Genomic DNA, 25,369 nt, shown 5'->3' on the forward strand with positions numbered 1-25,369 from the left:
AAAGGGAGGCTTCTAAGAAAGTGGTGTTTAAACAACACCTTAAGAAGACTGAGGAGTTACCCAGGTGGTGGGAACATTCCAGACCCCGGGTGTATGAAGCAGGTTTGAAGCCTGGAGTGGATAAGTGTGCATGGAGTCCAGTGGCCTGTGTGGAGAGCCAGGGGTGAGGGATACAGGCTGACCTTGCAGGCAACGTGAAGAACTTCGGGTGGACATTGTTCTCAGGCAGTGGGAAGCCAGTGGTGGAGTTGAGGCAGGGTGGTAACGTGCTTTCCGTTGTAACGAATCGTGGTAACAGCAGGTGGTGGACTGAGTGGGGACGAGAATGGATGTCAGGAGGCCTTTTAGAAGGAAGCTACTGCCGGAGTCCCTGGAAAAGGGGACTCCTGTCTGGACCGGGAGAACAGCAGCGGGTGTGGAGAGTAGAGGAGGGGTTCAGGGTCTGTTTAGGAGATGAGGAGTCAGCAGCGCTTGGTGATTGGTTGAAGCAGGAGTGGCTTCCACGTTTCTGTCTGGAACATTTGGGTGGACGGTGATGCCATTTACTGAAAATAACAGCAGGTTTGCGAGAGAATGTCGTGGTGCTTTAAACTGAACATGACCAAGAGGCCCCCTTGAGGAGGCGGCAAGGAGTCAGCTGGATGTCCCGCTGTGGGTCTCAGGAGGAGGGTGTAGCCTAGAGACGGAGCACGTTTACCTTTCCAGAAACGCTCATCACTTCAACCTGGAGCAAAATGCAGTGACTGAAAGGTTACATCCTCTGTTCAAGAGGCTTCGTGGTCTGAGGACCTCCTTGGCTGCCTCTCCTCTGGCCGCATTTGCCTGCACACCCTCACCCTGCACGTGTGGTGGGATGTGCATGGTGAGATGCCAGGTCGCACTGGTGGAGACAGAGCCAGCACTTTGCAGCCCTGACTTTGTGACCCTCCACCTAGTCTTTAGCTTTTGCAAGATATGTTGTAAAAGTCTCCAAAAATTAGCTCACTGAGCATTTGGTAACATGTATGAAATTCCTAAAACTGTTTATACTCTGATCTGGTTCCACGGTTGGGAAACTCTTCTAACTAAATCAGAAATGTGAATAAAGTTTTATGTATAAAAATGTTCATCCTAGCAAAACATATAATAGTTAAAAGTTAAAAAACCTAACAGTAAGTGAAATAAGGTACATCCATGCTTTGGGATATTATGCAGCCATTAAAAATTCCATTTATGAGAGTATAAAATAGTATAGATAAAACCTTGACTTTTAAGAATGAATTCATTTATGTTAAAAGTGATTCTGTCGGTTATATTGTGGAGGGCCAAGGCAGGGAGAAGCATATAATGAAACCATGAGGGAAAGCTCTGGAGCGGAAAGCTGGAGTGAAGGACAACGAGATGGAATAAATGATTTTTGTCAATTAAAATATCATAAACCCCGGAAACCCACAACCATCGCAGCCCTGGCTCTCGTTCTCCATCCTGGTTATGGGTCATGCAGGGCGAGGAGGATGGCCTGGGTGTAGACGGAGAGGGGGGAGCCTTGTGTCTGCACTGCCCCGCGAGGTGGCTGACTCTCCCTGCCGCCAGGTGCGTCGGGTGGAAAGGACTCTACTGCCCATCAGGAAGCTGCCAGAGGCAGCAGTCGCCTCAGAGGAAGAGGCTCCCCGCCCCATCCCTCAGTGCCCCTCCGTGTCTGCCAAAGCCTCTGTTGTGACGGCTTACTGCTCTCCTATATTGTCCTCCCGCGCTTCTTTGCCATTCAATTAACGGGCCAGGTGAGTAAACATACACTGAGCACCTCTGGTGCACCCAGCTCTGTGCACTGTGCTTGAATACAAAGATACGGAGCCTAAAGTCTACAGTGGGGACAGATTTATAATCCAGCAAAGTTGGATCCAGTGAGTGATGGTGACCTTTAGAGACAGACAGGGGCAGAGGTGGGAGCCTCACCTAGATTGGGGGTGTTGGAGGGAAGGCTTCCTGCAGGAGAGGGCACCTGAGCTGCACCTTGAAGAGGGAGAAAAAGTTACCTGGGGGATAAAAGGTAGGTCTGGCGCTCCAGGCAGAGGGAGCAACCACGTCTTGTGAGAGAATGGCTCCACCAAACACAACGTGCGTGTCCTTCTCGTTCCCAGAACTAACATTGTATATTTGTGTTGGTGTAGGTCTGAGTCTTATTTGTTTTGAATATATCCACAGAGCTTAGCACAGTGCCTGCCATATAGAGGATGCTCAGTAGCTGCTTGTTGAACTGATTTGAAATGAATGCTGTGATTTACAATTTATAAGCCAGCCTCCAATAGAGACCCCGTTGTTAGGTCATTTACATAGAACTGGGATGGGACCACAGGGTGATTTTTTTGCCTCCCCAGTCCCATCCTGTTTCCTGTCTTGCAGCTTTTCCTTCCATCTTTCCCACTGTTCCTGAAGCCTGTGGTATAACAGTCTGAGCCCTGGGAGAGTCTGATGAATATGCCCTGACTTGCTTTAACCTGGTTATCTGTTCTCTCTTCCTGACTCTGTGTTACCAAGAACTCCCCTTCCCAGCTCTGGCTCCTTACAGCCTGATGTGATGTGCAAAAACTAGAGGTGGATCTTGTTTCTAAAACTTTAGTTGATCTTATGATGGTTGAGATAGCACGGGAACGCGCTGGTCACTGCCTTAGGCTGACTCAACAAAAAACAGTGTCACAGAGATGGTCCAGATGAGGTCTCCTGCACTATAATCATAGCTCATGTTTATTGAGTGTTTCCCATGCACAAGGCACTGTTCTATGTGCTTATATATATTCACTCATTTAATCTTAACAAAACTATTATCATCCCTCTTTTATGGATGAGACTTCTGAGGCTCAAAGTCTTAAATAACTTGCTCAAGGTCATATACCTAATAAGGGTAGAGCTGTCATTTGAGCCTAGAATCTGGTTCCAGAGCCTTTGCACTTTTGATACCGTATATCAACTTCCCATTTCTTCATCATAAACCATCCTTATCCCATAGTCACCAACAAAGGCCAGAGGGCCTGCTTCTCGTGGTGTAGTGCTGGTAGATGTCGGTGTGTATTAGTTAGGAGGAGCTGAATGGTATCTATCACTTGGCACATAGAAACCCTATTTAAGTATTTCCATGTTTATTTGGACAGGATGAACAGCCCATCCAATTAAGTCTTTAAAGTTAAATAAGTCTTTCTAACCATTCTTTTTACCAGTGCCCACCATTATTTAAATCTAACATGATGTTTTAAAGAACCTGAGCCACCCATTTCACATGGTGTCTTAGTCCATTCTGGCTGCCATAACAGAATACCATAGACTGGGTGGCTTATAAACAACAGATATTTATTTATCACAGGTCTGGAGTCTGGGAAGTCCAAGATCAAAGCACTGGCAGATTCAGTGTCTGGTGAGAACCCACTTTCCGGTTTCTAGATGGCTGTCTTCTTGCTATAACCTCACATAGCAGAGTGGGTGAGGGAGCTCTCGGGGGTCTCTTTCATAAGGGCACTAATCCCATTCATGAGGTCTCTGCCCCTGTGACCTAATCACCTCCAAATATTGCATATGAATATGAATTTGGGGGGGACACAAACACATGTTAAATAGGGGAAATCATATATTTGTCATCTTTCTCTTTTCTATCCCCCTAATCCTTAAACAGTCAAGCAAGACCATCTCCAAAGCTTCTTCTTGAGATGAGCACTCCCTGACTTAACAGGTATGAGTAGTGGAATAGATGAAGACCAGCACACAGACAACACTGGTCAGCCAGGAAAAGAGATGTCATGTGCCTGTTTCATGTCCTAAGAACAGGCAAAGGACAGTCATTCATGTACTTCCTCCTTCGTTCAATCATTTGCTTATTGAATGCCTACTGTAAGCCAGGCAGAATTCTAGATCCTGGGGATCCTGTGGGAAAAAGCCAAAGCCCTGGCCCTCGTAGAACTTATATTCTCTTGGGACAGTAGGCAATGCTCTGAAGAGAAATACCATAAGGAGGAAAGTGGTAAGAGTGGTCAAGGGAGGTCTCTGAGGAGGTGGCATTTGTGAGGGAACAAGCCAGTGATAATCTAGGGGAAGAAAGTCACAGGCAGAGGCAACAAAATGCAAAGACCCAGAAGTAGGAATGAACCTGGCCTGTTCTAGGAACTTTGGGAAGGCCAGCTGACCGGAGCAGAGCTAGTAAGGTGGAGGAGGAGAGAGAGGGAAGCCCCTATAGTGGCAGAAGCCAGATCACAAAGGGCCTGGAGAGAACTGTGGGTTTTACTCTGAATGGGATGGGAAACCACAGGAGTGATTTAAGCAAGGGGTGTCATCATCTGCTTTGTGTTCTTCAGTGATCACTTTGGTGGAGAATAGACAACAAGGACAGGAGTGGAAGCAGGAAACGTTGTATGAGGCTAGTATAATAATTTCAGAATTTAAAGAAGGTGCAAAATAGTGCTGAGAGTCCCATGCATCCTTCACCCCTATTCCCCACGTTAACATCTTTGAAAATTACAGTACAAATATCAAAAATCCGGAAATTAACATTGATACAAAACTGTTCTTTAATCCGCAGACGTTAGTCACATTTCTCCGGTTATCACACTAATATCCTTTTTCTGGTTCAGAATCCAACCCACGACTACACCCCACATTTGGTGATAACGTCTCCTTAGTTCCCTTAACCTGGAACAGTTCTTCAGTCTTTCTGTGCTTTCATGACCTGGACATTCTTTTTTTAAAGATTTTTTTTTGATGTGGACCATTTTTAAAGTCTTTATTGAATATGTCACAATATTGCTTCTGTTTTATGTTTTGGTTTTTTGGCCCCGGGGCATGTGGGATCTTAGCTCCCTGATCAGGGATTGAACCCTTGCCCCCTGCATTGGAAGGGGAAGTCTCAACCACTGGACCACCTGGGAAGTCCCAACCTTGACATTTTTGAGTACTAGCCTGACTGTCCTTCCCCTGTAGAAAGTCTCTCCATTTGAGTTTGTCTGATGCTTCCTTATGGTTAAATTTTTATAAGAATAAAACAAAAGTGATGATATGCCTTCTCAGTGCATCATATCAGAAGGCACATGATACTGATTTGTCCTCTTACTGGTGATGCTAACTTTGATCGCTTGGTTAAGATGGTGTCTGCCAGGTTTCTCCATTGTAATCACCCTTTGTAATACATTAGTATGTTGTGAGGAAATACTTTGAAACGTTGAAACTATGTAAATATTCTGTTTCTTATCATATATCTGACAAACTAACTAGAGTACTATATTTGTATACAAGTCTTTTTATATTTGACCTTATTACCATTTTTCATAGTTAATTTTGTCAATTCTTCCCCTAACCCCCTTCAGTGAGGTTGTACCACTTATTTGTAATATGGCTAGGTTCACTTGTTTCTGTTCATATTCCATTTTGGGTTCTCCTTCCCCCTCCCCCTCAGCAACACACACACACGCACACACGCACACACACACACACTCCTAGTTTTTATTTTTTACTTGTTTTCAAGTATGTGAAATATTAACATGATTCCAAAACTCAAAACCAAACCAAAAAAACACAATAAAAAGTGTCTCTCCTTCATCACTTCTCCATTCCCATTCCCCAGCCTCTCCCACACACCTGCTGTAGTTAACAAATCTCAGTAATTTCTCATCTACCCTTTTTTCTTAGATGAGAGGTAGCATAATGTAGATATTCTTTTGCACTTTGCCTTTTTCCCTTTACGGTATATCCTGGAAATATGTCATAGCCATCCAGCAGGTCTTCTCCATTCTTTTTCATAGCTGCATAGTACTCTGTGAATGTACCATAGTTTATTCGCCCACTCTCTTATATGAGCATTTAAGTTGTTCCCAATGTTTTGCTATTTCAAACCATGCTGAGATGAATAGAGTGTGTATTTTGGTGTATTTGATGGGAGCAGGGACAGTATCTTCAAGGTAAATTCCTGGAAGTGAGATGACTGGATTGAGAGCTAAGTGCATACATAGTTTTCTTGGATATGGCCTTCCCCATGTTACTGGTTTGCATTCTCATCGACAATGTATGAGAGTGCTTTTTTCCCCCAGAGCCTTTACAACAAAATGTGTGTCATACTTTTTAATTTTCTAGGCAAGAATTTTAATTGTGGCTCATACAAGGATGGTAGCAGTGGAGATGGTGAGAAGTGCTTAGATTCTAGATACATTTTGAGGGAAAAACCAATTCAGAGTTTATAGTGGGTTGCTTTGGAGGCTAATGTAACAGTTTTCCAACCAGGGTTCCCTCTAATTCTGTTTAAGTATTAGGCATCAATATTAACTGTCTAAACTAATAACTTCTTTTCACTTGTCTGACATTTTGGAAGCTTTGGGTGACTCTCACCTTCCTCTTGGACCAGCCTTATTATAATATTCTAGTAATTCTATGGCATTGTAGTAGGTAATGGTACTGCTCTAACAAATAACTTTCAACATTTCAGTGGCTTAATGCAAAGGCTTTTTTTTCATGCATGTAACAGTCCAGTGCAAATGTTCCTGTTCTTTTCCATGTGGTGATTCAGGGTCCCAGGCTCCTTCTAGAATTTCTCTGTGTCCTGGCGTCTTGGAGTCCTCCAGGAGGAAGTATAAAGAGAAAGTGGAAAAGGAACATCTTAACTGCCTCGGCCTGGGAGGGATGCATATGACTTCCGCGTACTTTCTGGGTTCCCTTGCTGAGAACTGGTCACATGCCCCCTAGTTGCAAGAGGAGCCAGTTAATGTGGCCCCTGTAGGAAGCAACTTTCCAGGGAGTGCTGTATATACAAGAAGAGGGAACATGAATTTCAGTAAACAATTAGCTGACTCTGCCACAGATATTTAACAAAGTGAGTCATTCTAGTACTGTGTGGGAATAAACATTTTGCACGATGGAATGCATATCCTGAAGCATTACATTCTCAGATACTGAAGGAAGGTTAAGGGGTGGGGGATGGGTACAGAAAGTTTAATAACAGGGAGAGAAGATGAGTTATACAGAAAGAGAAAATATTTAGCTTTGAAAAGCTAAGTAAGCATAACAGAGGAGTTCCAAATAACGGGATTTGTGGATGAAAAAGCGATCTTTGTGTCTTCATTCATCTACTCTTTCGTTCATTCAACAGGTACCACCAGAGCCTGTTTGCTGCTGGCCCTGTGCTTGTTTTGGGTGGGAGCGGGGGAGGGAAGAGGAGATGGGAGCTGCAGGGGGTGGTCAGCACAGGTGCACTGGGGGACGTGGTGTGTATTCTTACAGGGACAGGAATATATACACACAGAATGTTGTGCAGGTATAGGGAGAAGCTATTAAGCATAATCCAGGATAGTGGGGTTTTTTTTTCCTTTTGATCTTGAAAAAATATCTTCTGAGACATTATATGAGAGAAACTTTCCTAAAAGCTTTTAAAGTGCAGTACTTCATTAGAACAAATTGATGATCTAAAGAAGAAAAATGTTGGATTCCAACAAATAAGAAGCAACTTGTATGTTCTTTTCAGAATATAATATTTTTCAATAAAAATGAGTAAAAAATGAGTATTTCTCATATTCTTAAGTATTCATAAGCTTTGTGCTCATCTTATACATAAAAAGTTACTATTGTTCTCAGTACACAAGAAGTTTGATTTATGATGGGACTGCCAGGGAAGAAAATCGTCATAATATTTTATAGCCACACCACTGGAGTGATGCTAATAACCATCTGTACTGCACACCACAGTTTACAGAGTGGTCCCGGGTAATTGGTCCAGTCACGCTCACTGTAACCCTGTGAAGTAGGTAGTGGTTAGGCTGATATTATCCTCAGTGGTATCATCATATTACCATCATCCCCAATTTACAGTTGAGGAAACTGACACTTGAGGATGTAAGTAATTTTCCCAGAATCTATAAATTTAAATTCCCAGAGAGAGAAAATAAATTTTAAATTCTGATATTGTTGTCTATCAACACCTGTATTCAAGAATAAAATAAATCTAACTGAGCTTTTTTAAAGCCCCATTTACTGCTCACCTGCTGTCGGGGTGAGAGGTAGACAGGGCTTAAATACTATGGTCAATATTTCCAAATGGTGCGGTATTTTCTGTTCTTAGAACTATGTCTATTTTTTGAAGGTCAATTAATTGCCTTTTTCATTCCCCTTTGGTCTTTACAGTAATTGATTTTATGGTACATTAAATTTTGGGGAAAATGCATAAAGGGTGGGACTTTTATTCTTAGAGCCCATTTTTTTCTCTTTGGGGACTTATTTGTTCTTTCAACAAAAGTTTGTTTTGTGCCAGGAATTGCGCTAGATCCGAACTCCTCCTCTGCTCTCACAAGTTATTGGTGAATAATGTTGTCACTTTGTGACTAATGGCCAGCTGTGTCTGTTCTCTCAGGTGGGGTGACTGCCCTCTGTTGGGACCCCGTCCAGCGGATGTTGTTCTCGGGGAGCTCCGACCACTCCGTCATCATGTGGGACATCGGTGGGAGAAAAGGAACAGCCATCGAGCTCCAAGGACATAAGTAAGGCTGCTGGTGCTTTTATTTTTTTTATTTATCATTTATTTTTTTAATTTATTTATTTTTTTATTTTTGGCTGCATTGTGGGGCGTGTGGGATCTTAGTTCCCCCACCAGGGCTCGAACCCGCGCCTTCGGCAGTGAAAGCACCGAGTCCTAACCACTGAACCAGCAGGGAATTCCCTGCTGGTGCTTTTATGAAGAACTCTGGGAAAATATTCCCGGCTGAAAGCTGGAACAAAGGCATGCGGGCCAGTCTTTGTGGCAGGAGCTTAGCCTGGGGATAACGTGACAGGAACGCAAATAATGGCCACTTTGATTTATATCTGTACATAAGTATGTTTATTTATTTATACCCCATTTTAATCCACAGAGGATTTGAGAGGGCTTATAAAAACCACAAAATAAAATAATGGCAGCAAAGAAATAAAAGGTAAAAAAGAGAACCAGGGAAGAGTATAAGAGTAAAAATTTGAGAGTGGGAGAAAAAAGAGCTTCAGAATATAAGCTATGAAGGCCTACAGAATTTCTATAATTGAGTTCAAATGTGGTTTCAAGATTCCTGGCAGCTTAAGGAAAAGGGGAGAGATAATATCCTCACCCAGTACATGTTGTACTTCCCCAGATATTTACTGAGTACTCGCCTTGATTAGTATCAGGCTCTTCTTCTGAAGGAGTGGATTTCAGGAGACTGAGGGGAAGAGCAGAGAACGCTTTGTGCTTCCTTGGAGCGGTTCTCAAACTTTGTTGTCCGCAAAGAATCACTGAGAAATCTGTTAAGTAGATTCCTGGGCCCTGTCCTCTGAGATTCTCTCCACTGGTCTGGAGCTGCGGGCATCTGTGTCGTAACAAGCTTCCCAAGTAGCTCTGCCAGTGACCCTTGGACCACACTCTGATTTGTCCCACGTGTGCTGCCCGAGGTCCCCGGAGGCAAAGCCTGATCGTGTTGCCAAAAAGAATTTTGAATCTGCTTTAGAACTCTGAAGCTAACCTGAATTGTCTTTAACTTTTAAAGTTTTCAACCTGATCTTAACTATGACTCTAATATATCAACTCCCATGAACTGACTGGTTTTAAGTGGCATTAGCTCTGCCTGTAGATCTGCCTGGAAACACGAGTTTCAGAAACTTCTCCTAAGTAGTTAAATTTACAGTTTGGAATTATTAGATATGAGCTAATTCAGTTTTAGAGGGCCCATGCACAAATAATTATTTTTTGTGTTAGAGTTTAATTTTAGAGACGTAGCTACTAAGTCCTTCATTCCCACATGAGAGAACAGATCAGTTGTCTGGGGCTATACTTGGCTTGTGGGACCACTCAGACCTCAGCATCAGCTCATGAAAGGAATCACTCCCTTATATTTCTCTTCATGACAAGGGGACACGTATGGAGATCACGTAGAAGGAGTTGACATCATCCATGTAAGTGAAGAAAAAGAAAAGCAAAATACAGCCCTGTTTCCTAATACTTGGTTTCTAGCTACTCTACCAAGTAATTCCTGCTACTCGGGCTCCCTCCGAGAAATCAAATACAGGCTTTGAATGAAGATCAGCAATATTTCTTGGACTCATTCAGATTAGCTCATAACTAGTTTTATTTTTACGCAGTGGTTCACAAAGACTGCAAGCAGGGAGAGTGTCAGTACTCACTGCCAGCATCGCTGGGTGCTGCGTGTCCTTAGACAAAACGTTGTTCTGGGAGACTTGCATCTACAGTTGGATAAGAAAGGAAAAGCTATGAAGTGGAGACAGAGTCTCTCAGTTCCAGAAAAATGAAACCTAAACTAATAGGTCTTCCAATTTCTGAGACATACAGGCGTGGCCTTTTAGAAGATGAAACGAGCCATACTTGGAGTCCATCCTGATAGGTTCACACCCTGGAGGTGGGTGGGCAGACAGGCTGGTGAGATCAGGAGCTACCGGTCAGAACCGTCTTGAACAGGAAGAACAGCAGAAGGCCTTGCCCGGTGCTTTACTTATTGATAATTCAAGCTTAGTAATAAGGTGGAGTCTATGAGGGGCTCCTTGACACCAGGTCTTAGTCTGAGAGGGGTTGCCCTTGGTGTCACAGAACTAGGAGAAGTCAACTTCCTCAGCGTCGTTGGTGTCACGCTGTGAGAGTGGGTTTGAGTGCCCGAGGTGGGGATAGGGAAGCATTGGAGCTGCTGACAGATGGAGGAAGACGGGGTTCACAAAGAAGGTGCAGGAAAGAAGGGCAAGGGCATCAGGCAGGATAAGACCCACTTTCACAGCAGCCATTCCTCTGCCCTGAAAATTGGCCACTGGATTGGTGTTTGGTGATTCTTGTATTTGTTTTCGTTTCTGAGCGAAGGCTTTCTCCAGTTGCGGCAAGCAGGGGCCACTCTTCATCGCAGTGCGCGGGCCTCTCACTATCGCGGCCTCTCTTGTTGCGGAGCACAGGCTCCAGACGCACAGGCTCAGTAGTTGTGGCTCACGGGCCTAGTTGCTCCGCGGCTTGTGGGATCTTCCCAGACCAGGGCTCGAACCCGTGTACCCTGCATTGGCAGGCAGATTCTCAACCACTGTGCCACCAGGGAAGCCCTCGTTTTTTGTTTTTTTCCAAATTATCAGCAATCTTTTCTGGTTTCTTTTTTTTTTTTAATTTTTATTGGAGTGTAGTTGCTTTACGATGTTGTGCTAGTTTCTATTGTACAGCAAAATGAATCAGCTATACGTATACATATATCCCTTCTTTTCTGGATTTCCTTCCCATTTAAGTCACCGCAGAGCATTGAGTAGAGTCCTGTGTGCTATACAGTATCTTCTCATTAGTTATCTATTTTATACATAGTATCAGTAGTGTATGTATGTCAATCCCAATCTCCCAATTCACCCCATCCTTGATTCTTGTATTGGAGTAGCACCTAATATTTTGTCAAAGAGCTTTCAAAACACACAGACACCTCAGTTTAATCTTACAATAATAACCCTATGAAAGAGAGAGGTCAGATATCATTTTTTCGGTGAAAATATTGGCCTTCCATCCTCAAAGACCCCAGCTGGTAGCTTAGGTCTCCCAGACCTCAGTTCAGTCCAGCAGAGAAAGCTTCTCAGAACCTTCTTTGTATCCAGTGCTGTGCTAGGCTCTGGGGAAACAAAAATAAACATTGAATAACACGGTCCCCATGCCCCATGGTGTTTTCTTTCTTTTCTACTTTAGAGGCCAAAGACTTTCTGCTTGGGGCCCCAGGCTGCCCCTTGCTCTCCTACAATTCCTCATTTTCCCACCTTCCTCCAGGATGACTGTTGGTGGCCAGAGTTCCAAATCAGGGACCCAATCGTTGAGCTTGGGCACCGGGAAGAGCAGACTGGACCAGAGATTCCCCACCCCTCAGGGGGGGGAGACTGCCTTCCCCTCTTCTGGAAACGTCCAGCCATAGTGTGGAGGGACAGCTCCCTGTGGCTTCTGTCCCGGGTTCTGAGCTTTCACACCATCCTTCATTGGCAGAAATACAACGTTTATGTAGCTAGTTTGATTTGATGTGTAAAAATCCCATCAAAGCAGAGAGAGCTTTAGCACAAGTAAGTGACTGATGACAGCAAAAATGTTTCCAAGTCCGAGGAAAAAAAGCTGAGAAAGTATACTTCTATAGTACAATATTATCTGCATTTAAAGCATTTTGGTATTTTTATTCCCTGCAGCAAGTAGAACATGATTACGTGCCAGCTCTGGGGAAAGAAAGGCAAAGAAAAGGTTCCAATTTCAGGGACCAGTTATGTTTTTCAAGAATCAGTTACCAGTTAGATGGATATTATTGAAGCATAAACCTGGACATTTATTGTCCCATGCCCACCTTGTCAAATCTCATCATGGGACTTGGACCTTTTAGATCCTTTTTTATTCTCGGATAATACCTATCATTTCATGACCAACTTTTCTTTCATGGCCACATTTTTTCTTTCTAATACTGTTTTCTTAGGACTCTAAGACTTTCCGGCAATTTAATTTAATGGTAACTTGATTTAAAGTACAGGTAAAGGTCTGCGTGGTCCCTTGTGATGGATCCCTCCGCCAAGACTGGGATCCGTAGGCTGCATGAGGCTCAGTCACAGCTGTGACCCTGGGCCCACATGGCCTGTGTCTTTGCCTCCTCTTTCCACAGCCCCAGCTCTGGGTTTCTCTCTTCCTACTCTTACCATGGGTAAGACTTTTGTTATAAGCATCTTCGGATTCTTTTGGTAAAGAAATAGGCTATTCATAAATTAATACACATTGGGAGAATTTATGCTTTTCTCTTATATCAAAGTTATGAAAAGAAGTAAAATTCTTGCATTCAGCTTCTTCTGGGTTTGGGGAAGAGGGACCAAGGATAAATATGTATGAAAGCTTTCTCTCCTTCTGAATCTGAGATTAGGAGCATTTCTCATTGTCACACTAGAGAATCATTAGGGGAGATGAGAAGAGATGTCTTTTCTATTTTTAACTATTTAGCTAACTAAAGACATAATAGGTCAAACTATTAGCGCTAAAGTTCTTTACAGAGGGTAGCATCTCGTCAAAGAGAGAGGGGTTGTATAGTGTGGTGACTAATAACAGCCTTTGAGTCAGGCCAGGCTGTATATGAGGCAGCCCTTCTGCTGAGGGCTCTGTGGGCTTGGGCAAGGCACCTCATCTCTGATCCTCAGTTTCCTCATCTCTAAAATAAGGATAATATTGGAAAGACAAGCCCTCAAAGGTTGTCAAAAATCATAAATAGGGCTTCCCTGGTGGCGCAGTGGTTGAGAATCTGCCTGCCAATGCAGGGGACACGGGTTCGAGCCCTGGTCTGGGAAGATCCCACATGCCGCGGAGCAACTAGGCCCGTGAGCCACAATTGCTGAGCCTGCGCGTCTGGAGCCTGTGCTCCACAACAAGAGAGGCCGCGATAGTGAGAGGCCCGTGCACCGCGATGAAGGGTGGCCCCCACTCGCCGCAACTAGAGAAAGCCCTCGCACAGAAACGAAGACCCAACACAGCCATAAATAAATAAATAAATAAATAAATAAATTTTTTAAAATCATAAATAATACAATGCATGTAAAATAATCAGCACAAGAATAAGGGGTAATTAGTGGCAATTGTTAACATTATTCTTGTTAATAAAAATGATAATAATTCAAAAATCAAGCTTTCAGATAAGATTACTGTTTCTCCCTGATTGTAGCATTTCCAATGGAAATATTGCCTCATACACCTACTCCTTCTATACCTAATACATTCAACAGAGGTTCACTGAACTCCGTCTACAGACCAGACTTTGTATCGGGCTCTTAGGACCCAAAGGTGGCTAAGAAAACAGTCCCTGCCTCTATGGAGCTGTGCTAGGCGTATGAAAAGGTGGTAAAGGTGGGTTAGTTTGCCATTTTACTGGAAAGTAGGTGGCCTCAGTGGGGGATTCCCTCTTGATCTGGAGCTTAGGAGATGAAGAGATTCTCATCGTTCTCAGGATTACCCAAACAGAACTGCATGCACTAAATACAGTGTTCTCAGGGAATTGCAAGTGGACAGAGGGCCAGTGGCTAATCTGAACTTCCACTCTAGCCAGTGAACAGCAAAATGTTGCTGATGCTCAAACCAGTGTTCCCAGAAAGGAGACCCCAAGTTCAGGTTCAGCCTTGGCTGTTGTCCAAGAATCCCTGGGGAGACAATCCTTCTAGGGTCCCTTTGGTGTGGGATAACCCTAAGTATCAGTTATCCCGGAGACCTCTCATGTGTGGATCGGTCACGGACCTTCTCTGGTCCTAGGAGGTCTGGAAAACTTAGGAATGTGGGAGTTACGAATATGAGAGAGAGAGATCTCTAGAAGCAGATGCTTAACTGGTTAGATTTCACCAAGTGGGCTGGGACTTTTCATACTTTGGAAAGTTTCATTTTTTTGCTGTACATTTAAGTCCCCCCTACTTTGGGGATGGAACAGGGCCTAAGTTGATGTTTGGGTAGATGTTAGCCTGTGTCTGAAAATCTGTTTCTATAAAGAGGATAAAAGGCTTCTCTACCCTTTTTCTTTAAGAAGCGTCAGACACAGGACCAGCTTCATGGGCGTGTGACCTATGCAATTGCACGAGGCCTCACGCTTAGAAGGGTCCCGTGCTTGGTTTAATGCTCTACTGTCACCACCTTGTAGTTCTTTTTTTTTTTTGACAAGGGGACCTTTGTTTTCATTTTGCGTTGCGTCCTCCGTGTTATGTAGCTTAGCCTGATCAGAAATACTGCCTCTAGGGCTGGTGAGAACGGAAGTGCGGCCATCCCACTAAGAATAGTCTTTGTAGCTGCTGGAGCCTGTTGGTTGTGCAAAGTGGGGTCTTTATACACTCATAAGAGATTTGCAGTGCAGTTCATGGAATGCTCATCTATGAAATAATAACCACTTTTGAGATGCTTTCTAGTATAAATGCTACAGTGATGCCAGGTGAAACACGAATGCAAGAAGAAGGTATCTTTTACTTTTCATAACCGTTGATCTGTGAACCTGGGGATGTTCCCTCATCTTGTTTTTAACTGCAAGGTGGTTGTATTTTGAATCCTTACATCAAGAAGCCCCTGAGCAGCTTTATTACAAAGCTTGGGATACAGCATTCATCACTGTGTTCTTCTGTGTTGCAATATTAACAGGACTGGAGTCCCATAAATTATGTATCTGTTGCTGAATGTTGCTGCCAGCTATGAGTGGCAAAGCAGTTCCTTCTGCAGCTTATTTCGTTTTGCAAGATCCTTGACGTGTATCAAGGTGCCTTAACAAATGAGATGTAGTTCAAATCACAGGGCGGATATGAATCTGTTCAAATAGGTAGATTTTCCTTCTTTTGCCCCGGAATGTCACGGTCGTGTCAGTCCATACTCTAAAATGTATGAAGTAACAACCAGGAGAGACAGACTTTGTTTTTTAATGAATACATGTCAAAGATTTTATATTAGTCGTTCATTAATAAAGGAACTGGTAAGATGTTACAACCAGTTCAAAGGAAAATCCAAAGAGTAGAAACATGCAGAGGCAATGGAGAATGCTGCCATGAATTTGTATTTTCACAGTTGACTTCTTCCATGTGAGGAACAGGACGTGGAAATTAGTTGCATCTTCACTGGATAAAATTCATTTGCAGTAGTATCAGTTTTCTATAACTTACAGAGTTATAAAATAGCATAAAGATACTGAAGGTACAGACCCCCATAGAGTCAGAAAACCCAGAAGGGTGTGCTAGACCACACCTGATATTCCATTGAAAAGATACCCAGTAATTTCTTTTTGCCCATTTCAAAGTTTTTTGATCTACCTGCGAGTTCTTCCCCCTCCTCTCCTGTAATCAGAATAATCTCAAAGATTATTCTTGATCACAAAAAAAGGCTGGTCTCATAAAGTTTGGCCTAATTATTTACATTGGTGCGATAAGAGTGTTAATTAACCCGTAGGCCATCTTGGTTTGCTTTGCAAATATGGAGCCATACAGTATTAAACAACTGTTAAGCCCACAAAATTTACAAAAGTTTTTATAAGGAATCTTGGATTGAGCTTTTCAGAACCTCTGTTATCTGCTATCCCAAGGCTAGGAAACTAAGCCCAAGAAAATCTCCACCATTTTTCACCTATAGTACTTATAACCTTGGTTGAATTCCTCGAGGTTTTCAACATTTGCTAGCTTCCTGGCCTGGTAGCTTTCCTACCACCTGTAAGGCCAGGACCCTGCAAATCAGGTACCAGGCCAGTTTTCCTTTTGGAAGGGGGATGGTTATAGGCATTGGCTCCCTTAATTCTTAAATGGGCTAGTCATATCTGATTCAATGAACACTATCCTCTAATATGATACTCTAGGTAAGGCCTTGTTTGCCCAATGATATACTATGGATAGGTTCTAATTAAACCTGTGAAATAACTATATTGCCATGAAAATCAAGGGGACTCAGTAACAGATTTTGAATTCTGGGGGATCTCTGAGAATTGGATATCATTCTTAAATGTTTGGATGTAGCTTATCAAAGCAGAATTTACTAAATTGTAAGTTAGAGATAGCATAAAAAGTAAGAGAAAAGGCATCCTCATATATCCAAAAAATAGAACATTAAAGCAACGTCAACAGTATTCCAGACAGGTAACCACAGTAAAATTTCCCTCTTCAGTTCATTCAGTCCTGTGTCATTAATTCTTGTTCTGCTGGTTTTGGGTTCAGCAGTGTACATTTGTGAAGCCATCTGCATGCAGACTAAAAAGAGGCCAGAAATCCAAGGAAATCCTGACTCAATCCACTAGCACAGTTTACAGATTATCTAAGCACTGTCAGTTCAGTACCCTTTGCCTAAGAGTCTATTCGTTTAAATACCAGTATTTAAAAATACCTGGTATATAGAGTCCTTTCCCAGGAAACTCTGAGATTGACCTTTCTGGCCTGTAGCTTATAGTGGAGGCTTCAGGCAAGAATCAGAATAATACAAAGTTACCTGTAGATATTAGAGACTTAATGGTTAATTTTTACTGTTATAAATAATATCAGAATTGAGAAGAGTAAAATTCTCTATTGAGATACCCTACATAACTATTTCCTAAGAGATTTGATCAGTACTTTGCCTGAAGGTAAAAACAGACAATGAGAGCACTGATAAATCTCCAGGGTCTTCCCATGCAATATACAATTTCAGAAATATATTAATAATATTTTACCCATATTGACTTAACCTAGGGAAAACTAAGCATCTCCTCTGATCTGACAGCTCTTCCTGTAACACAGTAAACAAATGCAATTAGTAACACAGCAATTATGTATAGCATCTCTGTTTTTATAAGGCAAAAGGAACAAATCTTTATGATTTTTCTAGAACCCCTCTAGAAAATCTTAAAGATAGTTTTAGATAATCTAAAGATCGTTTTTAGCATTTAAAAATATGCTAAAAAAATTTTTTTCCCCCAAAATACAGGGTTCAGTGTGGGAAAGCAAAACCATTTTCAGAGGATACTTGATATCTTTAGGTACTCGATTAAGATAGGAGCACAGGTGCCTAAGAAACAATACTTGGTTATCTATATAATCGAAGTAACAAGAAAACATTTGAAAATAAATGTAGAAAGTAACACAGTCTTAAAGAATTTAGGTCTTTTCACAAATGAGGGCCCTTGTTCTTTTTCTTTTCTTAAATAATCAAGAACTTTTCAAGTCAACATAAAGCTCTGAAAATAATTTTCGTGAGACACAGAATCTCTGCTAGCTAGGCAGATTCCATAGAAGGTAAAGAATATCCTTTTGCATTGTAGTCCAAGGCATTAATCAGTAAACTCAGGAAGCAAGCCATCAAAACCGAGGGAACTATGCCAAAATTTTAATGTATTTTATAGCTTTTTTTTAAAGACTCGAGTATTATAAACCAAAGCAAATAAAATTCATTTTCCATGTTTTGTCTTTTATGTCTCTCTTTTATATTCTGGAACAAATTTATACTTTACTTTAGAATTGCCTTTTTCATTCATTTATGCTCTCTCGAAAGTATAGGATGGAGTTTTCCAGAGGCTACCTGAGTGACATTATAACAAATGCAGAAAGAGATGAGTATTTGGTTCTTGCCTGTTAAGCCAGACATTAGGAAGACTTGCACAAATATTAAACAATGCCATTTTGTCTTCAAAATATTTCGTTTTGGGAAATATAGTTATTTTTCCCAAAATATATGTTATTTATGTTAAAATGCAATGGATTCATCATTGCTATTTTCAGATGAATAAATAGTTTAAAAATTTCTCAGATTTGATTTGACTTCGCTGCCGAGGGCCCGGGTTCAGTCAGTGGTCGGGGAACTAAGATCCCACGGGCCATGTGGTGCAGCAAAAAAAAACAAAAACAAACCACTACTCTTTTTTTTTTTTCTTCCCCCAAAACAAAAACACAGACACAATTGTATTTCCTTTTCATTACTGCACCTGGCATAGTCTCAACCACCCATTTTAATTATAATAATTAACCAAAGTAACTAACTCATATTTCATAGAGAAGATTGGGAGGAGGGAGGATGTGGATAATTGAGAACTTTCCATCACATGCAGGCACTTTAGCACAGCTAGACTAGCACAGCTCATGAATCACGTGACATCAATTTCTACTGTGACATACATCACTTTTGCATCCCCTGAAAGTGGCAAAAAGGAACACGTTCATTTGACATGACTCACCTCAGTTACAGCCTCTCTACAGCACACAAAAATAGGCAAACATATATAATCATATATGCTTATTATGCTTTGTAATCGAAGTTTCAGTTACTTAGAAATTAGGTAGGTATCCAATGACTATCAATTAGCTCAACTTACTATTAGTCCATTGTAAGTTACCTAAAGATCTTGGGAATGATCTTTAAGTTGATATGCTATAAAACATAATTGCCGTATATATAAAAAGTTTATCAGAATAATTAATTGAACACAAACTTATTTTTCAAAATCTTAAACATTATATAGGCATATTAGCTTATTTGACTAGTTATCCTATATAAGTTTAGGAGAAATCAACCCAAGTAAAACAAGATGTACATTTGCATTATATTTAACACTAATTAATCCAGAAAAAGACATACCTGTGTTTTAAAACTCATCATGCTAGTCTTATTTGCCAAAGAGTTACCCTAATTTTGTGAACTTGCATTCTTAAAATATCACTGAGTTAGGGTGTATTTTCTGTGGAATAATTTTTAAGTCTAGTAAATTTAAAGTTTTAGAGGTTCAGTTTCCTTATGTTCTGTGAAGTTTAGGAATATTTAATTTATATAAGCGCTTGCTTATCTTTATAAGTAAGTGCTTATAATATAAAAGATGCCATAACCTAATTTATTGGTACCCTCCAGAAACAGGAAAGCATTCCATACACAAGAGGTAAAGGCCCTTCTGAATTGCAGACACGGACGCACAGAGCTTAATGGCTTCAGTCCTACAACTGCAGCCACAAGTCAAAAGTAAACACAAAAGCACACAAAAAATCACCAATCGAGATTTCACGGAGTTATTCTCCTTCCCAGTGGCCACAGAATTCTTAATGAATTTGAGCTCAAAATAGAAAAATATTCAAACAAAAACAACCAAGAAACCAGATTCCTTGTTCTCTCTTTGCCACGGGAACATAGGTCTCTATCATCTTTTGTTGGTGATCAAATGGTCAGACCCTGAAACTGAATTCCCCACCAAGGGGGAATAACTTGTCAGCCATGTATGAACTAGAAAGAAAAATAAAACACAAAATCAGTAAAGAGGGCATGAAAACTAGAGAGACAGAGAATCAGTGAAACTCAAGTCTGTTGCTGTGTTGGATTCACCCTGGGAGCCGTGCTGGTGCCTCACGTCTCGGGCAGCACAGGTTACCTGGCTCCGTCAGGTACGCCCAGCAGGCATTTCGCTGGATGACCTTACAAATATAACATGAACAGATGGCACAGATTTTACTTAATTAATCAGTTAAGGAACCAGTAGGATTATAACCAGTTCAACAGCTTTTTTCCTTAAGTGTTGGTAACTGACAAAGACTGTCTCTTCTTGGGGCCTTAGGATCTTACACAAGCATTTTTAAAATTTGAGCTATAGTTGATTTACAATGTTGTGTTGGTTTCAGGTGGACAGCAAAGTGATCCAGTTATATATATACCTATTCTTTTTCAGATTCTTTTCCATTATAGGTTATTACCAGATGTTGAATATAGTTCCCTGTGCTATACAGTAGGTCCTTGTTGTTTATTTTATATATAGTGGTGTGTATCTGTTAATCCCATACCCCTAATTTACCCCTCCCCCACTTTCCCCTTTGGACATAAATCATAGCAATATTTTCTTAGATCAGTCTCCCAAAGCAAAAGAAATAAAAGCAAAAATAAACAGTAGACCTAATTAAACTTATAAGCTTTTGCACAGCAAAGGACACCATAAACAGAACGGAAGGACAACCTATGGAATGGGAGAAAATATTTGCAAATGATGCAGTCAACAAGCGCTTAATTTCCTAAATATACAAACACCTCATACATCTCAATATCAAAAAAACAAACAACTCAATCAAAAAATGGCAGAAAGGGACTTCCCTGGTGGCACAGTGGTTAAGAATCTGCCTGCCAGTACAGGGGACACAGGTTCAAGCCCTGGTCCGGGGAGATCCCACATGCCGCGGAGCAACTAAGCCCGTGCGCCACAACTACTGAGCCCACGTGCCACAACTACTGAAGCCCACGTGCCTAGAGCCCGTGCTCCACAACAAGAGAAGCCACTGCAACGAGAAGCCCGCGCACCATAACGAAGAGTAGCCCCCACTCGCTGCAAGTAGAGAAAGTCCACACGCAGCAACGAAGACCGAACACAGCCAAAAATAAATAAATTTAAAAAAATATGGCAGAGGACCTAAATAGACACGCCTCCAGAGAAGACATACAGATGGCCGACAGGCACATCAAAAGATGTTCAACCTCGCTAATTATTAAACGAGCATTTTGACTTATCTTAAGTGTTGAAAATCTTGAGTACTCTCCCAATGTTAGCATGTTGACAATTCCATCCGGTATCCGGTTTCCAAGATCTGCTCTTGGGTGGGGCTCAGGGGTGAGTGTGCACGTGACCAACTGCTGGGCTTCCTTCCCTCAGGGCTCTGTCTGCTCTCGGGAACTGTCACTAACTCTTGCTTCTTTCGCAGTGACAGAGTCCAGGCCCTGTCCTATGCACAGCACACGCGGCAGCTCATCTCCTGTGGTGGTGACGGTGGGATTGTCGTCTGGAACATGGACGTGGAGAGGCAGGAGGTAGGTGTCACAGCAGCCTCGGGCCACCCCCTCCGCAGCCACCAGGCTGGGCTCTGCAGCTCTGACCCTGCTGAGAAAAGCCTCAGCCTCCCCTCCTACTCACTTCTTCTTTCTTTTATGAGTAAACCATGAAATAAAACATGTTGTGTCAGAAAATTTAAAAATTCTAGTATGAAAGGAGCTTCATTTTTCTTTTTTAACCCCTCACAAATTGGCACGTAACACTTAACGTAACAGAGATTTTGTAAGAATTTCAACGGAGACTAAGCTGGTTAGACTTTAAATCTGTTGTACCATTACAACAGCAGTTCAGGGGAGAAAGAGGAAGCAGCTATTTTCAGGTGAGTAGCCGTTTGCTATAAAGTGCCCTACGAAAACAGAAAGCATAGTACTTTATGTTATTGGGGGAAGTGGTGGCTAGTGTGTGAGAAATGGTATTTGATGAAGGATCCTTAGTTTGGTATTAATAGAAATGTTAGAAATAATTTTTTTGTGTTTGCGAGTCATATTCTAAGCAGTTCTCCAGTTACAAATATATACGTTGTCATTTTTAGGCATATATTTAAGTTTTATCATAACATTCTTTTTTCAGTGAATTTTCTTTTTCATCTTTGAGCATCTTAACAACTGATTTGCTTACTGAATGTCCCCTTTGACAGGTACTTTGAAGTTAACCATTTTCTCATTTCCCTAGAATTATGCTGGGTAAACTTTCCCTCTGACAGTGTGTATTCTTCTAATTTATTTCCTTGCAGGATGCAAGAATTAGAAAAGCAACACTTTAAAAATTAGACAAAAGCAATTTCCCAACTTCTTTCCATACCCTCACCCCAATCTCATTTCAAGGGAGTAGTTGCTATTAGCCATAATGCAATGCCTTTCAAATACCAGTAATTAAATGCTTAAGGAGTTTGAAGCTTGATTTGCTCAAACCATAAATCCACAAGTGTTCTATTAGTAACTAATTAAAATGATCCTTACAGTCAGGAAGTAGGGAACTATGGACTGTTGCTTTTGAAAGTACCACTTGGCCCCATGGGCGTAAAGGCAGGGATGTTGGCACGGTGTGTGCTAGCCATGCTAGCCAGGCCCCCCCATGTGACTCGTTATTCTGCATGGTGGCCTGCTTTGGGTGACGGACAGTCACAGCTGGTCTGTCCTGGCTTCTTCCCAGGCCTGACTGACCAGACGTGGGGAGGGGAACCGCTGCGCTCTTTCCCCTCTGTGCACACAGCCTCCCTCCTTGATAGACAGAGGCCCAAAGGAGGAGAACGGTGCGGTTTTCCAGAGACGGAACCAGGTGGTTGGTGGGCAGTCTTTCGAGCCACCTTGCTTCAGTTATGCCTTTTGACATGAAGATATATGGGCGCTCGGTACTTGTTGACTATCTTAAATCTTCTTGAGCGATTTAAAGCTCTAAATGAGCAGTGGTGGTTCCATCCACTTTTTGCACGTGTCACATTTTATAAACATACATCCCCTGAGGTGTATCTGTGGAGCTGCTTCCTAGACGTGGCAAGTGCCATGCGGCGCTCAGCTCAGGAGGCCTGAGGTGTAACGAAACTGTCCCTGCCCTGAAGGGCAGGTAGCCTTTCTGGAAGAATAGACATGAGGGAGAAAACTTCAGAAAACTATTCAGTGGTATAAATCATTCAATCACAGTTGGTGTGAGTTAGAGCATCCGGGCGGAGGATTGTCGTCATCGGCTGATGTCCTCAGCGAAGGGTTTGTGGCAGGAGAGAGTGCTGGGAGTTTGAGGGGCCTGAGTGCACTCTGACGAGAACAAGAAACACCGAGAGCAAAGAGCCGGCAAAGTGGTCGTGCACAGAGCGCAGAGGCAGAGAGGAGGGGATGGCGGCCGTGCGCAGGGGCAGAGAGGAGGGGATGGCGGCCGAGCGCAGGGGCAGAGAGGAGGGGATGGCGGCCGTGCGCAGGGGTAGAGAGGAGGGGATGGCGGCCGAGCGCAGAGGCAGAGAGGAGGGGATGGCAGCCGAGGGGGTGGGCCGCCGGGGGGAGACTTCAGGTGGCCGAACACAGATCAGGTAGACATCCCATAGGTTGAACGTGTGTTTATATGGTTAATGAAACGCAATTTCTCACGATTTTATTATGTTTTTAAGTATATATAATACAGGTTCTTTGTAGAAAAGTTACTGAGTGCTCGTTAACAAGGAGAATGTCAATTATTCATGATACCACCACCCAGAAATACCACCCTTCACATGTTGGCAAACATCCCTCCTTACATTTTTCTCTGCAGATACATGTCAGATTTTTTTTGGACAAAAAAATGGAATCGTACTACACATGCTGATTCCCCCCCCCCCTTTTCAGAGCCCTACTGTCAGTTCCCTCCATATAGACACCCACTTATGTATTTCATATGTGTCCTAAACCAGCATGCTTCCTTGTAAAAGGTGTAGCGGGGTGTGTGTGTGTGTGTAAGTTTTTTGTAAATCTTCCTGATTTTCCTGCATCATAAGTGTACTGAAAAATCACAACATAGATAAGTCTTTTAGGGGTAAAATGTCTTCAGCTAAAATACTTTGGATTATTTTATTAAATCTGTCTTTAAACGAATTAGGGCATGAAAATTACCAAGTAAGTGAAAGGCTTACTTCTTTTCTTCAGTTTTTTTTTTTCCTTTTTTTCTTCAGTTTTAATAAAATAAATAGACTAAGAATTAGACCTCTTAAAATGTCCCCTTTTTACTCTTTTTTTTTTCTGACAAAATATGTCGCTTTAGGTTCATTTCTGCTTAAAGGTAGGGGAATAGGCTAAGTCCCTGTGTCTGTTCTGTGACGGCTCTTCCTCAGAAAAGGATTACATCAACAAAGTCCCTCCTGAGCCTTTACTGTGCCGCTGTCCGTTGTGAAGCCTGTAGAGGGGAGGCCGTTGTTTACCATATTTCTCAAACTTGTTTGATCTCAGGCCTCTTTTACAGTAAGTGTCCTGTCAGTCAAATTGGCGTGCCCTGGAATTCACTTTTGGGAAACCCTGGGATTGGGTGTATTTTCCCCAATTCCTTGGGTTAGGTGATATATGGAAAGAGACCAGTCTCTCTGCCAGAGGATGAATTTACAGAGTAGAGCATGGAACTCTAGAAGCAAATGTAGCGTCACCCTATGCAGAATCTATAAAGATTTGATAAAGAATAGCTTTAAGCTTAACACATCCTTTAAACCTGTTTGACATAGTTTAGAGTACTCGTGATGGGGTTGGGGAATAGTGAACAAAGCCAGGATATTACATGACCCATGAGGCAAGGAGCAGAGCCTTACACCCTGCCGGGCCCTGCCAAGACAGAGGACCAGTAGCTTCCCTGAGAACCCGCCGCTGCGGTCAGGTTCTGTCCCTCCAATGCGGGTAGCTGCGTGCATGTGTAATAGGCAGGTGTATGTAATTGTACACAATCAGAGCAAATATAATTGCATATGATCGGGAAGTACGAGATAACGTCCTAAGTCCTCAGCATAGCTGTCTGTGGTGTGGCCCCTGCATCCGCTCCAGCCTCAGCCCTTCATACCCTGCCCACCCCCCCTTTTCCCTCCCCCCCGCCTTACACACACCCACGCGCTCCAGCCATCCTGCCCCTCTCTCAGCCCACTGTGCCTGGTCTCCTGCCATGCATCCCCAGGTCTCAGCTTGTTATCATTTGTCAGAGACAAAGTCCTGAACCCCAACCTAGGTCATCCCACTCTCACAGCACTCTGTGCTTCTCCTTCTCAGGCCTTTGATCCTTATACTGATTCAGATAATAACTATTATTAATAAGATTTTCATGTTTAGTCTTCCCCGATAAATTACAAGCTCCATGATGGTAGAGATTCTTTTTCTTCACCACTACATCCCCAGGGCCTGACGCATCATAGGCATTTTAGGAAATATTTTCAAAATGATTGAGAAATCACACTTCTGTTTCTTAGAAACACATCTTGATTATGTAAGTTTCGGCAATGACATTGGTTCCACTGTCTTGGCTGCTTCTCACTGTGACCTGTTGTGTGCTTTATTTGACAAGACCCCTGAATGGTTGGACAGTGATTCCTGCCAAAAGTGCGATCAGCCTTTCTTCTGGAACTTCAAGCAAATGTGGGACAGCAAGAAAATTGGCCTGAGACAGGTGGGTGATACGGATGCTTCCTCAAAATG

General features: G+C 42.4%; 1 protein-coding gene across 2 annotated transcripts in view; it reads left to right on the forward strand.

Annotated features, from left to right (window-relative positions):
- The window catches only part of WDFY2 (WD repeat and FYVE domain containing 2), a 167,312-nt gene that overhangs the window by 136,536 nt on the left and 5,407 nt on the right, over window positions 1-25,369 (forward strand). For both annotated transcript variants that reach the window (XM_061170784.1, XM_061170785.1), the window contains exons 7-9: window positions 8,351-8,477; window positions 21,112-21,217; window positions 25,239-25,340. In XM_061170784.1, the coding sequence (XP_061026767.1) occupies window positions 8,351-8,477; window positions 21,112-21,217; window positions 25,239-25,340 (335 nt within the window). The remainder of the gene's footprint in view (window positions 1-8,350; window positions 8,478-21,111; window positions 21,218-25,238; window positions 25,341-25,369) is intronic.

The sequence above is a fragment of the Eubalaena glacialis genome, chromosome 16 (assembly GCF_028564815.1).
Source record: "Eubalaena glacialis isolate mEubGla1 chromosome 16, mEubGla1.1.hap2.+ XY, whole genome shotgun sequence".
In the NCBI taxonomy this organism is placed as follows: Eukaryota; Metazoa; Chordata; class Mammalia; order Artiodactyla; family Balaenidae; genus Eubalaena; species Eubalaena glacialis.